General features: G+C 40.2%; 1 protein-coding gene across 1 annotated transcript; it reads right to left on the bottom strand.

The window, feature by feature from the left end:
- Positions 1–200: 200 nt before the first annotated feature.
- On the bottom strand, positions 201–14,762 carry LOC122027560 (E3 ubiquitin ligase BIG BROTHER-related-like). The gene is made up of 7 exons (XM_042586545.1): positions 14,558–14,762; positions 14,154–14,460; positions 14,035–14,075; positions 3,183–3,224; positions 2,983–3,104; positions 2,782–2,890; positions 201–416 (listed from the first exon to the last, which is right to left on the bottom strand). Exons 1-7 carry the CDS (start codon positions 14,714–14,716, stop codon positions 369–371), a joined length of 828 nt encoding a protein of 275 aa, XP_042442479.1. The 5' UTR covers positions 14,717–14,762; the 3' UTR covers positions 201–368.
- Positions 14,763–17,962: the final 3,200 nt, after the last annotated feature.

A 17,962-nucleotide genomic window follows, 5' to 3' on the forward strand; every position in this document is an offset into this window, starting at 1 on the left:
TGATATTAGTATATGAAAATTCATGATAGAATTATTAAAATTCCCAAGTTTGTGTTAAATTTAATGATAAGCCATAGTTTTCAAAACGAAACAAAAAGTTTAAAATGAAGCACAAGAGAAAGAACGCAGCTGGAGTGATTGTAACCACAAGAGTGGTCATTTTCAACGAGAGAACAGCTTTATCCTACCACGAGCAGACGATGAGCAAGAGGTTTTGTACATTAAGAATTGATAATATTACATCGCAATGTGACGTCCTATGCGTGTTACGACAAGTTCTTATCGTAGTAGGAACAGCTGTTTCACCTTTATCACGTTGACAAAGCATCCAACAAAGAACAATGGTCATTTTGAAAGTTTACCCCATTTCACTTGCTCCCTGATGTAGAGACCTCGGTATTGCAGATAGGGCATGCCTACAGGGAAAATAACCCACAACGGTTAGCTTTTAGCTTTAATGAACTTTCTGATGAATTTGGGACAAAATAAATGTAATCTTGAATTAATCTCATATCCTAAGTAACATAATAACAAAGAAAAACAGAGGCGAGACAAAGAAAGGGAAAACAACGATTAGAATTTAGAACTGTTCTGAGGTCATGCATTGGTGTAGCAAAATCTGCTCACCCATCTGAAGATCATTTGCAAGAAATTTTCTCATAACATTTATATACAGGTCAAACGTAAAAATTTTAAAAGTAAAATATTCCTCAAATCATTTTGCAATTAGTTGTGATAAGCATGCAAATTACTCCTCCATAACCATTTTGATTGAAAAACTATAACAAAATTGACAGATTCATCTGCTCATTTGAACATGTGACTAAGTTGCCAATATGAGATCTAGTGACAACCGTCAATTTCTGCAGTTAGTCGCTCATAAGGGAAAGTAGGAGAAGTACTGCAAGACCACTAATCATCAATTGGATCCAATGGAGATGGGAATTCTAAATAGACCAATGTAGAAATTAAAAAAACAGATTCAAAACAAATAGCATTTACTGCCAAGGCAAGAAATAAACCATGAAAAGTGGACAGACAGCATCAGGCACTTGCAAGGCTCTATTAGATATTTCCAAACTGAGCAAATTGCAATCATCAAACCATTTAAGGTCTTTCTTGGAAGAAAAATAAACTTGTAGTTTTCAGTACTAATCTAGTAGCTAGAAATACATTATGGCAACAATAAACAAACATCAATTAAATAAACTGCCGAACGACATATAATGCCTACACTAAATGAGGCAGGCAGCCAAATCATCAACCTGCATAATTACACAACTATTTCAAAAGACCCTGATAGAGAAAATCCCTATCTCAAAAAAAAAATTAAAAAACTCCCTAGTTGCCAAATGATCGATGTTAGCCAAACTTGAATAAACCGTGCAATGCATAGGTTTTGAAAAGCCTTGTATTTTAACACTTCCAGTTAATCTAGAGTATACAACTAGAAATATTTATTTATAACAAATAATTCCCATTTTTATAAAGTAGGATCCTTTAGTTAATTCCTTTTTCTTGTAAGTCCACTATATTAAAGTACATCCAACATTCTTGATGTTTCTCTGCTAGTCTTTAGTGCTTGAGATCATGCAGAAATCAGAAACACAGGGTTTTTTTTTTCTAACCTACTTGTTTGGCCCACCTTAAAAGGCCGCCTCCAACAAAAGCGGTGTGGGTTAGGCCCGCCTCCCGCCTAGGAGCCACCTAGGCGGCCGCCTACAACGTCATTTAGAACACTGAGTGATAAGAAGATCTCAGTGTCATGAAAATCTGCCTAGGATACTGCTCAAGAACAGTTGAAACTAGTGCAGGATGTCAGAGCAAAAGAAGTGAGGGGAGAGGAGACAATAGAGGTAGTTCATAATGACTGAAACTCTTGGAAAAATTGCTCTTAAAGGCCATCTTGACGGACACCTATTAATTGGCTGAGGCAGTCCACCTAGGCGGTCTAGACAAATCTAACACAAAATTAATTTTTTATAAGTTGTTTTTTTTTTTACATTAGTTATTTATTATATTTTAATATTGTAGCATGCTACTAATTATACCCAAGCTATTTGTCTTCTTACGATTTGGATTTATGAATATAAAATTATCAAGTTTTATGTTTTGTGGCAAATTTTATTTTCTTAGTTCAAATGTAAAACGTGAAATCTTTCATTGTTGTTGTGTGTTGCATTTATTTATCAATTATGACTTGTTTATTTAACACTTAGATACATTAATATTAATTATCCTTAATTTAATATACTTTCACTTTTCCATTTTTAATATGATTTTAATACCGGCTGCTTAGACTGGTCCAGATGTTAGGCAGTGGGCAAATGCCTACACCAAGAATTGCATTTTATTACCTTGCTTGGAAATAAAGAGACAGTAGACAAGTGGAGTAAATGGCTTTTAATTTAGCATTTATGGTAATTATTCTTCCATATTTCAAATGGATGCAATGGATGGATCCAATTGTTGTTTCTTAAATTCCTTTTGCTATGAGGAAATGGTTATCATATTGATGAAATGAATTTTTGTTGTGATAGGATTGTTTTTTCATCCTTGGCTCGGGTATTCTTTGAATATATGTATAGTCACATAATCAACGATATATCAAAGAGGTACAAATTAAGAAACAGGCCAGCATATCTTTGTAGTTAAACAAGTGCAAACATGAATTATCAGAATAAATACTAGATGTAGGCACTCCAATATGAATACAAACTCCATTAAAGATACAAAACATGGATACACAAGAACGTGCTACTGACTTTTCATATTACATACCTTGTTTAGTTGGAGCCACTTGTTAATACATTCAGAATGGTATTTATGCTTGCAAGAAAGCACCACCAATGAATCACCATCCTCATATTCCAGCCGGCATATAACACATCTGCAGCAATCATTTAAAACTTGAGATGGATAATAACTTAATAAATCTTAAATTGACGAACAATAATATAAGCAAGTCGGAGATATGCATACTGTTCAGCATTATTATCTTGCACATTTTCTGCCTTGTAATTGACTGAAGGCAGAGCAGCAATTGTTTCGAAAGAAAGGCCTCTGTTTTCAGTTCCAACTACTTCCCCCAGTGCAACCAGCTCCTGAAGAAGAGATTACAGACAAGATCAGATAAACTTCAAAAGATGAGCCAAAGTCTATCAGCTAAAAAATTCCCCTACCTCATATGAGTATTCATCTGGATCAATTTCTTGCCAAGCATCCTGAGATATAATTTATGGCATATGAGCCAAGTGCATAACTGGGCAAACTCTAAGACATTGATCTAGTATTTATGTGTTTTCAGATGTAAGTCATCATTTTGATAAGAATATGCCAATTCAACGTCCATGTCTTACAATTTTAAATTTTCACATTAGGGTTCTAAAGCATGGCATTCGAACATTATCATGCAACCATTGTCTTTTCTTAAAAAAATCATCCTTGAACTTTAAGCATGTAAATGAGAAATCAACAAAAGCCAGATTTTGCCCTCTTATATGTAACATTTCCAATACAACTAACACCAAATTCCACAGAAAACATGTTTCCCTAATTCTATCTCCTGATTAATAATAAGGTCAGTCAAAAACATCCAGTTAAGATTAAAAATCAATTGATACTGTGAGAAACTATGATTTTGTAATCATGTATATTCCTAAAATTAGAGTAAAAAATTTCATAAATCATGGAATACAATAGCATAGAGGTTTTATTAAAATTTTATTAAGGATAAATCGTAACAATGTCTAACAAGGGTTAGAGTCTCATGTATTAAATAAGTTTTGAGTTGATACAATTTTCAATTTCCAACATGGCATCAAAACAAAATCCTAGTCGTGTCTTCAAACCCCCTAACCATCGATCCAATCCCTAGTTGTCGCTCCTATCACACCTAACACTAGCCTCCTCTCCCTCGTGTCTTGATCACAATGGCTAGAGTGGTATAATTGTGGAACAAAGTCATGGTTAAAGTGAGTGACGACGGTTGGTATCAAAGGTGACGACGACTTCCAATGATCTTATTTTCCAATAGTATCGATCGAGTTCATTAATCCATCAGTAAAATTAATCTAATTTGTTGTCTAAATCATGGTGGAGCACAATAATGCATAGAAGCTGATGGCACTAGAGAAGCAAAAAACCATCAGCAATTGGCTTTTGGTTGCCTCCTCCCAAAAGGCTAGGTGTGTTAGGGTTGTCGTAGCTTGCTTTTTGGTGATGATATGCAGTGGGATATACAAGAAACAAAAATACAACCCTAACACAAGGATTTACTTGGTATCCACCTCAAGAAGAGATGACTAATCCAAGGATTCACACACACACGAGCACTCTCCATTATGAAAACACTCTTTTACGGTAACTACCGAAGGCGGAGAAGCCCTACAACACTCTCAGTACAAGAAGAAAGAAGGGGAAGCAAATACAATTGAAATCTTACAAGATTTACACTGGAAACCCTAACCCTAGCTTCTTCTTCTTATCGTAGATCGCCTCTTGACTTGGACGTGCACAAGCACTTGCCTCCAAGAACCTTCAAGAACTGACGGTGAGAGCTCGGAGAAGTTGTTGTGTAGATCGGAGAAGAATCGGGCGAAGAAGTGCTGAAGAAGACGCTCGCAACGGCTTTATCCAGCACCAACGATCGGATCCCAATCAATTGGGAAGGCTTTGGATCGATCGGTTGATCGATCTAGAGCGCCTCTGTGCTCTCTGGAAATTGCCTGAATCGATTGTCCAATCGATTCACATGTCTTGCGCGATTTCCAAGCTCTCAATCGATCACCTGATCGATTGGAGGCTCCCAATCGATCGGGCGATCGATTGGGAGGGCTTCTGTGCAACGACGTCACTCCCCCAATCGATCCACTGATCGATTGGGAGGAGTTTTTTGTCACGGCCACAGTCCAATCGATCAACTGATCGATTGGGCATGATTCAATCGATCGGTTGATCGATTGATCCAACTTGATTTGCCCTAATCAAGTCTCAAGCCCCTAATACCCAACATCTGGTCAGCTATGACCTGTTGGGACATCATGCCTAGTATCCGGTCACCCTCGACCTACTAGGACTTCCTCACCAAGTGTCCGGTCAATCCCTTTGACCCACTTGGACTTTTCTCCTCGTGACAAGTATCCAGTCAATCCTTTGACCTACTTGGACTTCTCAATACCAGGTGTCCAGTCAACCTTGACCCACCTGGATTTCCACGTGCCTGGCTTCACTCACCAGGACCTTCACCTAGTTTCACTCACTAGGATTTTTATACTGCCTAGCTTTACTCACTAGGTCTTTCACCTGGCTTCACTCACCAAGATTTCTCAACTGCCTGGCTTCACTCACCAGGACTTCTCCTCTGCCTAGCTTCACTCACTAGGTCTTTCACCTGGCTTCACTCACCAGGATTTTCTTTCTGCCTAGCTTCACTCACCAGGATTTTCGCCTAGCTTCACTCACTAGGATTTCCCATCTGCTTGGTTTTACTCACCAAGACTTTCACCTAGCTTCACTCACTAGGATTTCTCATTTGCTTAGCTTCACTCACCGGGACTTTCACCTAGTTTCATTCACTAGGATTTTCATACTGCATGACTTCACTCACCAGGACTTCCCAGTCAAGTATCCGGTCAGTCTTGGCCTACCTGACTCTTCTTCACATCTAACTGGTCAACCTTGACCAGAGGAGAATTGTACCAACAATCTCCCCAAATGAACGATTGCACTTGCAATCTCCATGTATTGTCAAACATCGAAACCTAAACAACAAGACTGAAGCTTGAGCCAACTCAAGCTTAGTCATCCAGCTCAACCTTGACCCAAAGGATATTGCACCAACAATCTCCCCCTTTTTGATGTTTAACAATACCTTTAAGTTAGGCTAATCCCATAGCCTCAACTTCATTTCATGCCAAGGCATGAATGAGGGTTTCCTTCATTCTCCCCCTTTCCTAGAGGACAAACTCCCTCTTTAGGTAATAAAGGTCTAACTTAAACCCTACATTCTCTCCCTATTGGCACACATCAAAAAGAACTCTCCCCCTGAAGAGTTACTCACCATTGTTCACAACTTTACTCGTTATTCACAACACCATAATGAAAGTCTCATACCCTTCATTATCTTCAACGCTCACCTTTGAGCGTTAACCAATCCAACAATGAAGGTCTCATACCTTTCACTGTATTAAATGCTCACCCTGGAGCATTATTCCACATTATGATGCTCATCCTAGAGCATTCATAACCCCACAATGAAGATATCCACTCTCCATTGTTTTTCAACGCTCAACCTTGAGCATTGTTTTTCTAAACAAAGGTTTAACCACCTTCAATTGTTTTAGAAAATAAATTTCATGTCCTTAAAGAGTAACTCCCCCTAAAGACATGCTTCAACCTTTTGTCATTGCACCAACAATGACTTGGAATCCCCAAATATTTAGGAAACCCAAATTTAGAAGTTTTGATGTTCAAAAATCCAAAATTGAAACCAAACCTTAACTTAAACCTCTACTTAGTCTTCCTTAACCAATCCATCCTTGTTTTCATCATGAAAACTCTCCCTAAATATATACAAATGTGTGTTGAGGGGGTTAGGAATGGTGACCTAGACTAAAAACGGTCTAAAATGCTAAAATTATGCTTTCCCAGCCGAAATCAGCACTTCAATAGATCAATGGATCGATTAAAGCAGTGTGGATCCATCGGTGGATCGATCCAGCGAGCTTCTGCTCGCGATAACAACCTTCTCAATTGATCACCTGATCGATTGAGGCACTTCAATCGATCGGGTGATCAATTGAATGCCTGATTTTCTGAAGTTTGATTTCAGTGAACTTCAGAAACTCCCCAAAAATTTTACAAAATTCTAAAAATCGTGAAAATTCGTGTAGGCATTACTTAGGGTATACACTATCAAGGAAAAATAGTTTTCTATGAAAATGCTTCCTATTTTCAAAAATTGACACAAACTTGAAAACTTGTAAAAACTTTAGTGTTTTCTTCAAGTTTGTGTCTAACTTTTTAATGATGATTACTATTAAAAGATAGTCTTCACTAAGATTTTCCAAAGGGTATTTAAAATTATTTTCAAAACCAATATCCAAGCATGTTTTTTAGGCTCAGTGCAGATGACTTGTACATTAGCTTTCCTAATGATTGAAAAACACATAATTATATGGTTTGATGAACCTAAAACTTAAAAGAATGCACTAAATCAACATCTTGAGTTTTGTTTATCGTCCTAACATCTCACTTGTATATAATGTGTACTAAAACACATACAAGTCACCTTATAGGTCTTTGTGAGATGTAAAGTTTGGTTTTTACCTAAACTAGGGATCATGCATATCTACCTAGGCATTTTGAGATTATTAACATCTACCTATGATGTTACTTGTTAGTAAATGTCATTGTCCTTAATTGCAAGGAATAAAAAAAATGCATGATGTGTTATGACATACATCAAAATAAATAATTTTCAAAAGAAAATTCGCTAGAGCTACATGATGTATGAATAACATGACATAGTATTTTTGTATTTTTCATAATGAAACATGAATGCAACATATGATGTCACGGCATATGAAGGGCAAACAATCATGGTAAATTAGCATAAATAAAATATACTTAGATTACCTATCTAAGTATCCTTAAACCATAGCTAACTTAAAATTTTAAATCCTAGATTGCCAATGATCTTCTTAAGAAAATGTCAAAACCCAACTTGGCATTTCTGTTACTCTTAATTTGTTGTGCCAATTAAAATTACACATACTTCCTCAAAATTTGGCACACTTTACTCATTCAAAGGGTAATCATTTTAAATTAAGGTCTACCTTACCCTTAACTTTCTAAGAAAATACCAAAAAACCCCAACTTGGCATTTCTTATCCTTTTCTAAATGTGTCAATTTAAAATAAGTCCAATTCCTCAATTCTTGACACATTTTACACTTCCAAAAAGTAAACAAATTTTAAAATAAGGCTTACATTTGCCCTTAATTCTTTAAGAAAATGCCAAAATCCCAACTTGAAATTCTTTGTGCTTGATTTCTTGTGCCAATTTAAAAATTACCTCAAATTTCTCAAATTATAGCACATTTTGCTCTTCTTAAGAATAAACAAGTAATCTATTTCATTTTCAAAAGTTAATAATAACCTTAAAAATGCTCTCCGAGTGTCAACTTCATCAAAGTTGAGTTAACTACCCTTCCAATTAGAATTGACACTCTCTAACCCATCTAAGGAGTAGAGAAAATGCTCCTAGGAACCCAAAACCTATTGGTGCTCCTTGGATACTCTAGGTACTCACTAGGGATAACTTCCCTAGATATCTTCCTAATGACCTTGTTAAGCTTCTTAGAAGCCTTGGTCACCTTTTCTATGTCAACTTTAGGGATTGCTTCTCTTGTGATCTTCTTAGTGACTTTCTTAGACCTCTTAGAAGTCTTAGTCACATTTGTTGTTGCAAAGATACTCCTATAGATAACTTCCCTTGTATCCTTGACTTAACCGCTAGACCTAGGGTTGGTTCCATAGTTATATGGAACCCTATGATAAGAAGGCACATCCTTCTTGGTTTTAGGTTTGTATCCCAACCCCCTATGGCCATTGGATGGCTTATGTGCTCCTAGACTTATTTTATGCTCTTATTGTCTTTTTAGGATATTTTCCATCCTTATTAGGGTCTTTTCAATTTTATCAAGTCTTGACCTCAAGACTTGATTTTCTTCCCATAAATCCATAGATTTTGGTTTTTCATTGTGTCCTTGAGCATTTTTATTTTTAGGCTTATAACTAAAATCCTTAGAATTCTTGCCTAAAATTTTATCTACCTTCCTAGCCTTAGATGTGGTAGTTTTAGCATGAAGAGCTACATGTTTTTCCTTAATGCTATCATGCTTTCTATTTTTATGGTAAATAGCATTAAAATGAAATAAATTAGAGCTAGCATGCTTTTTACCATTATTTAAAGGGGTAGGCTCAATAAATGATACCTTGGGTTTTACCATGGAATCTCCCCCTTGACTTGTGCTTCCTCCTTTAGCCTTGACCGCTTTCTTCCCCTTTGGACATTAGCTCCGATAATGTCCTTTTTTATGACACGAGAAGCACACAATGTGCTCCTTGCTCTTCTTTGTTATGGGGGTGGTCTTTTGGGGCTTCTTCTTGCCCTTTGTTGCCACTTGGCTCTTCTTCTTGGCCAATTTGAGACACTTGCTCTTGTAGTGTCCATGTTCCCTACACTCAAAACATATAATATGATTTTTATTTTTAATTGAAATAATTTTACCTTCACATGTAGGGATGACACTTGATCCTCAATTTGATTCTTCATGACTTTTGGAGGTTGCACCTTTTCCTTCACTTGACCCGGAGGTAGAGGCCTCTTCTTGCTCCGGTGTCAATGAACTACACTCCCCCTCAATCCTAGAGGTGGAGGCTTCATCGTCATCATCCTCATTTACATGAAATAAGGAGTATGCTCCCTCCTTATCTTTTTCTTTGCATTTTGTAGAGGATGAAGCTTCTTGTTCCTCTTCTTCGAAAGTTGAGCATCTCTCAACTTTCGAGTCCTCTCCTTATTCCTTTTGGTCTTGATTCAATGAATCACCCTCATTTGATTCTTCTTAGTTTGGTACAGAAATCTCATGAACCTTTGCCAATTTGTTCCAAAGCTCCTTGGCATCCTCGAATTTTCCAATTTGAGCCAAAATATTGCTTGGCAATAAATTGACCAATAACTTGGTCACCTTATCATTTGCCTCACTCCTTTGAACTTGCTCTTGGCTCAATTTGCTCTTCTTGAGGATCTTGCCTTTTGAATTTCTTGGAGCTTCGAAGCCTTCCATTAGAGCAAACCATTGCTCTATCTCCACCATCAAGAAATTTTCGATCCTTGATTTCCAAAGATCGAAGCTTGTTGAAGTGAATGGTGGAGGCACCCTTGTGTCGAATCCGAATCCATCTCCGAATTCCATTTGAAGTTGAACTCTTGATAAAATCATTGGCTTGATGGAATTTGCTTCAACTTCTTTACCCTCTAGCCTTGTTGCCCCTTCCGACGATGATTCCGGTGAAGAGCGACCTCGCTCTAATACCACTTGTTAGGGTCGAAAAGTAGCTAGAGGGGGGTAAATAGCTCGTCGCGTTCATCGTAGCTTAACGGAATATACAAGAAACAAAGATACAACACTAACACAAGGATTTACTTGGTATCCACCTCAAGAAGAGGTGACTAATCCAAGAATCCACACACACGAGCACTCTCCACTATGAAAACACTCCTTTACGGTAACTACCGAAGGCGGAGAAGCCCTACAACACTCTCAGTACAAGAAGAAAGAAGGGGAAGCAAATACAATTGAAATCTTACAAGATTTACACTGGAAACCCTAACCCTAGCTTCTTCTTCTTGTCGTAGATCGCCTCTTGACTTGGACGTGCACAAGCACTTGCCTCCCAGAACCTTCAAGAACTGGCGGTGAGAGCTCGGAGAAGTTGCTGTGTAGATCGGAGAAGAATCGGGCGAAGAAGTGCTGAAGAAGACGCTCGCAACGACTTTATCCAGCGCCAACGGTCGGATCCCAATTGATTGAATTGCTCTCAATCGATTGGGGAGGCTTTGGATCAATCGGTTGATCGATCCAGAGCGCCTCTGTGCTCTCTGGAAATTGCCTGAATCGATTGCCCGATCGATTCACATGTCTTGCACGATTTCCAGGCTCCCAATCGATCACCTGATCGATTGGAGGCTCCCAATCGATCGGGCGATCGATTGGGAGGGCTTCTGTGCAATGACGTCACTCCCCCAATCGATCCACTGATCGATTGGGAGGAGTTTTTTTTGTCGCGGACACAGTCCAATCGATCAACCGATCGATTGGGCATGATTCAATCGATCAACCGATCGATTGGGCATGATTCAATTGATCAACCGATCGATTGGGCATGATTCAATCGATCAATTGATCTAACTTGATTTGCCATAATCAAGTCCCAAGCCCCTAATACCCAACATCTGGTCAGCCATGACCTGTTGGGATATCATGCCTAGCATCCGGTCACCCTCGACTTGCTAGGACTTCCTCACCAAGTGTCCAGTCAATCCGTTTGACCCACTTGGACTTTTCTCCTCGTGCCAACTATCCGGTCAATTCTTTGACCTACTTGGACTTCTCAATACCAGATGTCCGGTCATCCTTGACCCACCTAGATTTCCACGTGCCTGGCTTTACTCACCAGGATCTTCACCTAGCTTCACTCACTAGGATTTTCATACTGCCTAGTTTCACTCACTAGGTCTTTCACCTGACTTCACTTACCAGGATTTCCCAATTGTCTGACTTCACTAACCAGGACTTCTCTTCTGCCTAGTTTCACTCACTAGGTCTTTCACCTGGCTTCACTCACCAGGATTTTTCTTCTGCCTAGCTTCACTCACCAGGAGTTTCACCTAACTTCACTCAATAGGATTTTCATACTATCTGGCTTCACTCACCAGGACTTCCTAGTCAAGTATCCGGTCAGTCTTGACCTACCTGACTCTTCTTCACATATAATTGGTCAACCTTAACCAGAGGAGAATTCTACCAACAATCTCCCTAAATGAATGATTGCACCTGCAATCTCCATGTATTGTCAAACATCGAAACCTAAACAACAAGACTCAAGCTTGAGCCAACTCAAGTTTAGTCATCTAGGTCAACCTTGACCCAAGGGATATTGCACCAACAAGGTGGTGATACTCTGCCTTCCATAATGTCACCACTATGGTCAATGTCCGCTTCCTCAACCTCATGTACATTGGGGACCCAGTGTTGTCATACTCTTGATATAGTGGATAGTCACTGTACACACCATTTGGAAAATGGTGGAGATGCAAGAGATTGTTCCCCAAAAGCGGTTCAATCACTACACAAGCTCGGGCAGCACGTGTTTGGGAAAGCTCTTTTAGCTATGAGAAGGTCACTCAAGCTAGTCATCCAAAGAAAGTAACAAAAGCTATAGTATTCAATTTTGCCAATGATGGCTCAAGATAATTTCTCATCATCAAACATCTACTTGCATTAGGTCCTTGCAGATTCCTACTAATTTGTACCCCTTACATATCTACACAGACAACTTGCAAACATATTTACTAACTAGTTCAGTATTTTAAAGTATTGCATTTAAGAGGAAAATGATAAATATCTTTTCACTGGCTTGAGGAAGAGTGTGGGAAATCATGATTTTGTAATCATGGGATGCCCCTAAATTTAGACTAAAAATATTTTTGTAAACCATGGGATATAAAAGCATAAAGTTTTTATGGAAAAAATATGTTAGTTTACAAAGAATAAATCATGTAATCAATCAATAAAAAAGGTTACGATGCTATGTATTAGATAAGTTTTGAGTTAATACCATTTTCAATTTCCAATAGAACCCCATAGTGAGTCAACTTTCATTCTTTAGATAGCCTATCTTAGTATTAGAAGAAGTTGAATCACTTGACAGATCCATTCATTTTCACTTACTGGGGAATGTTCTCCTCATTCAAGCATACAATTCCAGCTATCCTCACAATTAGTTTCCCAAACAGAGATGGGAGTTACGCTCTATTACGCATGGACAACAGTTGTTTTCTATATCAAAAATCAAGCTAGGGTTCTCAGAAGAAAATGATTCTAGATAAGTGCATGATTCTGTAAAGAGCATCTGTTTGAAGCACAAATTAAGAAAAGGCAAAACTCATGATCAGACAACCTTCAGCAAACCTTTTTGGATCGCTTCATCCTCTATGGGATTCAATGATAGCCCCAGACTGAATGACTTCTCATTCAAGTACTGGGGCAGGCTCATGTATCCTCGCCTATTTGCAACTTATTAATCAGTTTCATAATAGGGCTAGGAGCCTAGGATAGAAGCTAACTAAATGAGACTAGCTTCACTGGGTAAAATTCATGTTTAGACCAAAGTTTTTTAGACCTTTGATTATATAATAAAATATTGATTAAAATTTTGATTAATGATAATAAACTTATTTTACATAAAGCTTACTGTCCCATGTAACATGATCTTATTATAGTTGGTCTTTCCAGACAATCTCCCTAGTCTAGAATACTGAAAATTCTGTGCATGCCCAAGGTCAGAAAACATTATTGGACGATTGAAATGAACATGCAAAGAAAGTAACTAGCACTCTTAGAAAGTAATGATCAAATCCCTTCAATCTTTTTCTTCTAACTGTCGAAGTTGGATTTAGCACATGTTTCTTCCCCAGTTTTTTGCCTAAACATTCTTTGTTGATACAATTACCTAGGATAACCAAAACATAAGACAATAAAACATCCAATATGCTATTTTTTATCAAGTATGCTACTGGAAACTCATTATTCCATTTAGATTTAAATATCCGACTATACTGTATACTGTGTATATGCTGTCTCCTAGGACACAAAAAGAGAGAAATTTTTTATTTATCTTCTTGGGAAGCATTGAAATAGAAACCTTTTTCTACTTGATGCATTTGCTCACAACAACAACTCATAAGTTCTAACCATTGTGGGTTGGGGCATAGTTTAATCCTACCATTCAACTCTATGTAAAAGACTGTATCACTAGTATAAATTTAGATATTCTAAATTAATTGTAAGTGTATTAAATAGAATTCTCTTTGACTCCTCTTTACCCTTACCTTTTCAGCTATAACTCATACAATTTGGTTGACTATATAAAATATAACTTGTCTTCCAACATGTTCATATCATTTAACATTATTTTTCTTATTTTTGCGTCAATTAGAGGGTTATACAAATAATGGTATTTTAATTTTAGCATTTCTAATAATCACAAACTTCCCTAGGTACAAACCTCAAATCACTGCAAAAGCATTTATTAAATCTCACTATGCCTAACATTCATAATTAGATCATCATGTTAATATAATTGCTAGAGAAAACAATAGGGAAATTTTTTTTCTATTTGAAGCTTCATAGTTTTAAAAGAGTAATGAAACTAGTTCCTTCAAGAGGAAATAATTAGCACTCACCTGAGAATTACCGCCATGGTCACCATGATCATCGGACACCCCTTAAACCAAATAAATCAAAATTCAATTCAACATGGTAAGACAATAGCAAGTAAGATACTCAGAGCAGCATTTCTCACATTCATTCAATCCGGCAAGGGACATCAACCTAACAGCAACCTCCCGCTCCTCGGCATCTTGCAGAGCCCTTGCAAACTCCTCATCGTTTTCGAAATCCTCCGGATCTACAACAGGATCGTTGGCATCGAAGGCGTCCTCTCCGTAGTCACTCCCCTCGATGCTCCCTCCCTCCTCAATCACATGGTCTGCCTCGTCTCCCACATCATCCCCATTCTCCTCCTCATCGTAATCATAGCTGCCTGCGTCAGAACTCTCGTAATCGCTGCCATCAGCGCCGTTCATCCTCAGCATCGCGTACGCCCTTTCCTGCACCAGCAAATAAACAACACAATCCCTCATTTCCCGCACGGATATATGATTCAAGCATAGAGGATCAGTGACGAGAGATCCTCAGATCGGGTGCCTGTTCTTGGAGGGCGCGGGCGAGGGCGAGGTCGGCATCGACCTGGCTGAGGCTGGTGAAGGGAGTGCGAGAGGGAGAGGTCGGAGGTGGATCAGGGTCGGGGTTGGCTTCGGCGGTGGACCGCTTGCTTCCGGCGCCGCTCTCTTCCCCGTTCTCCATTATGGCGGTGAAGGACGGCCCAAAAAGCAAATCAAGAAGAAGAAAACGTTATAAAACCCTAATTTATACAATAAAATAATAATAATTCATAGAAAATGTATTCCTTTCGAAAGTGGGAAGGTATTTGTTTTATTTCACGCATAAACCTCACCTAATTTATCATGGGTATCTAAACCAACTACGCACATCGATCTTCATGAGCGCTTTATTTATTTTAATGGAAGATAAAACATTTTCGTCAAATCAGATTCATCATCCAAAAAATTAATCGATTCAAAAATTAAATACCAGAATTAATCAAATTAACAGTGTTATCCAATTGTATTTGCGGACCACTTTTTTTTATGATCTATGGGATGTATCACTCGCATTTTCTGAGTTCATCGTTTTGATGCGGAAAACATCCAACGATCGAACTCAAGTTTTGATAATGGCAAAGGGTTCAAAGTTAAGTCTTGTTGTTATCTAACATGTTAAATGAGTGTTTTAGGAAAGTCCTAACTGCGGTTAGGCAGGTAAAAACCCTAGGGGGCGGTAACTCTAGGTGGAGAAAAGCCCTAGCTGCGGTTAGGCAAAAGGAAAACTCTAGGGGGCAGTAACCCTAGGTCATAGGGGGTGGTAACCCTATGCGGAAAGTCTTGGCAGGTCGATGGCTTCAAGCAAAAATCCTAGGGGTGGTAACCCTAAGTGGAAAGTCCTGGTGTCGCGAACCAGGTGAAAGACTGGACTAGTCGGGAAGAGGATGTCCAGCAGAAAGTCCGAAAGCGTCGAGTGCTGAGCAAAAGTCCAGTCGATCTAGAGGATCGTGTTGGTGCAACCTTAGGTCAAGGTTGACCTGGTTGACCCGACTCGAGTTGACCTGACTCGAGTTGTATTTTGATGTTTGACGAGAATAGAAAAGTTGTATCTTGATATTTGACAAGAATACAAACTTGGGAGATTGTGGGTGCAACCTTCGGTCAAGGTTGACCTGGTTGACCCGACTTGAGTTGACTTGATTCGGTAAAGTCCAAGTATGGAGACTTGGCACGGGAAAAGTCCAAGTATGGAGACTTGGCACGGAAAAGTCCAAGCAGGGAGCTTGGCACGGGGAAAAGTCCAAGTTTAGAGACTTGGCACAGAAAAGTCCAAGCAGGGAGCTTCGCACGGGAAAAGTCCAAGTATGGAGACTTGGCACGGAAAAGTCCAAGCAGGGAGCTTGGCACGGGTAGAGCTGTCAGACGGGCCAACCCGTGGCGGGGCGGGTCGGCCCGTGGCGGGTTAATCATTTGGCGGGGCGGGGCGAGCCAACCCGCCAAATTGGCGGGTTGGGAAATTTCCAACCCAACCCATTCTAAGGCGGGTTGCGGGTTTGGCGGGCCAACCCGCGGGCCCATCAAAAATTTTTAAAAAAATTAAAAAATATTTTATATCTTCAATATTTTACTTCGAAAAAGTTTTCTACAATTAAATGTATACATAAACATGTATTTTAAATATAAATGAACATAAACAAGTACTTATGTTGGACGAAAAGTACTATTTTTATTTCAAAATTATAACAAAGAAAGATAATAAATTAATCTAAAACTTAACTTACGTATGTTTTCCAACCCGCGGGTCAACCCAAGCCCGAGCGGGCCGACCCGCGCGGGTCGGCCCACGGCGGACTTGGGTTGATAAAATTCCAACCCAACCCGCTTAAATTATTTGGCGGGGCGGGCCAACCCGACGGGCCCAACCCAAATTGACGGCTCTAGGCACGGGAGAAGTCCAAGTATGGAAGCTTGGCATGGGAAGTCGGAAAGGGCTCGGCAGCTCGTTCTCCGGACTAGGTTAGAGAGGGCTCGGGAGCTCGTTCTCTGGACCAGACGAAGTCGGAGAGGGCTCGGTAGCTCGTTCTCCGGACTAGGTCAAAGAGGGCTCGATAGCTCGTTCTCTGGACCGGATGAAGTCGGAGAGGGCTCGAGCTCGCCTCCGCACTCAGGTCGAGAGGGCCCTGAGCTCGCCTCTGGACCGGACGTGGAAGTCGGAGAGGGCTCGGTAGCTCGTTCTCCCGACTAGGTCGAGAGAGCTCGGTGAGCTCGTTCTCCGGACCCACGAAGTCCGAAAGGGCTCGAAGCTCGTTCTCCGGACTAGGTCCGAGAGGGCTCGAGCTCGCCTCCGGACTAGGCCGAGAGGCCCGAGCTCGTTCTTGGACCGACGTGGAAGTCGGAGAGGGCCCGGTAGCTCGTTCCCCAAGTCGGAGAGGGCTCGGTGGCTCGTTCTCTAGATCGGAAAGGCTTTAGGATTTAAGGCTGGAAAATTGGATCGGTCTGCAGACCGATCCAGATACACCTGGATCGATCTGCCGACTGACAGTAACCAAACAGATTGGGAGAAGGAATGGCCTGATCGGTCCACGGACCGATCAGGGCTCTGGCAACCAACTCTCGTGAGAGTTGGGATCGGTCTGGGGACCGATCAGACTAGGGCCCGATCGGTCCACGGACCGATCGGAGATCGCGGCAACAACTCTCTGTGAGAGTAGGGATCGGTCTGGGGAAGCATAGGCCTGATCGGTCCCCGACCGATCAGAGATCTCGGACCGATCAGGGTGGAGCCTGATCGGTCCAGGTCTAGCCGTTGAGACTCAACGGCTAGATTTCTTCTTTCTTCTTCTTCGCAGGTTCATATAAATCAAGGGCCTCTACAGTAGAGTAGTTTTCTAGTTCTTGCTCTTCCTCCTTACTGCGATTTGAGCTTTGCTGAGCTCCTCTTTGCTGAAGCTTCGTGTGAGTTTCCCTCGACTGGTTGATCAACTGCTGTTGGCATCATCCGTGAAGTTGCTGCTTCATCAACGGACTCCAGTCGACGAGAAGAAGGCAAGCAAACTTGGTAGAGTGTATTTACATTCATATTATCCATTGTTTCTTGCTTTATTTCTTGTACTCCTTTATTGCTGTTGCAAAAGAGATTGTGGCGAGGTTTCTCCACCCAGAAGGAGTATTTATTAGCCGGTTTTTCGGGGTCTCATCCACCGACGGATTGATAGGATTCGTCCACCTTACGGACACGCCGAGGAGTAGGAGTATCATCTCCGAACCTCGTTATATCGTCGCGTTTGAGGTTTGATCTTCTCCACTTTCGTTTCTACATTGTATTTCCGCTGCGCTAAACTAAATTGTAGGAAGAAACGATAATTTGAGGTCGGCTATTCACACCCCCCCTCTCTAGCCGCTATCCGAAGGTCCTAACAAGTGGTATCAGAGCGAGGTCGCTCTTCGT

Source organism: Zingiber officinale, chromosome 10A, assembly GCF_018446385.1.
Source record: "Zingiber officinale cultivar Zhangliang chromosome 10A, Zo_v1.1, whole genome shotgun sequence".
NCBI classification, from domain to species: Eukaryota; Viridiplantae; Streptophyta; class Magnoliopsida; order Zingiberales; family Zingiberaceae; genus Zingiber; species Zingiber officinale.

Coding starts and splice junctions, on each gene's coding strand:
- LOC122027560 (XM_042586545.1), bottom strand. CDS start 14,716: ATGGAGAACGGGGAAGAGAGCGGCGCCGGAAGCAAGCGGTCCACCGCC. Junction 14,076..14,153: donor CCTTGCCGGATTGAATGAAT/GTGAGAAATGCT, acceptor ATTTGGTTTAAG/GGGTGTCCGATGATCATGGT. Junction 3,105..3,182: donor CAGATGAATACTCATATGAG/GTAGGGGAATTT, acceptor TCTCTTCTTCAG/GAGCTGGTTGCACTGGGGGA.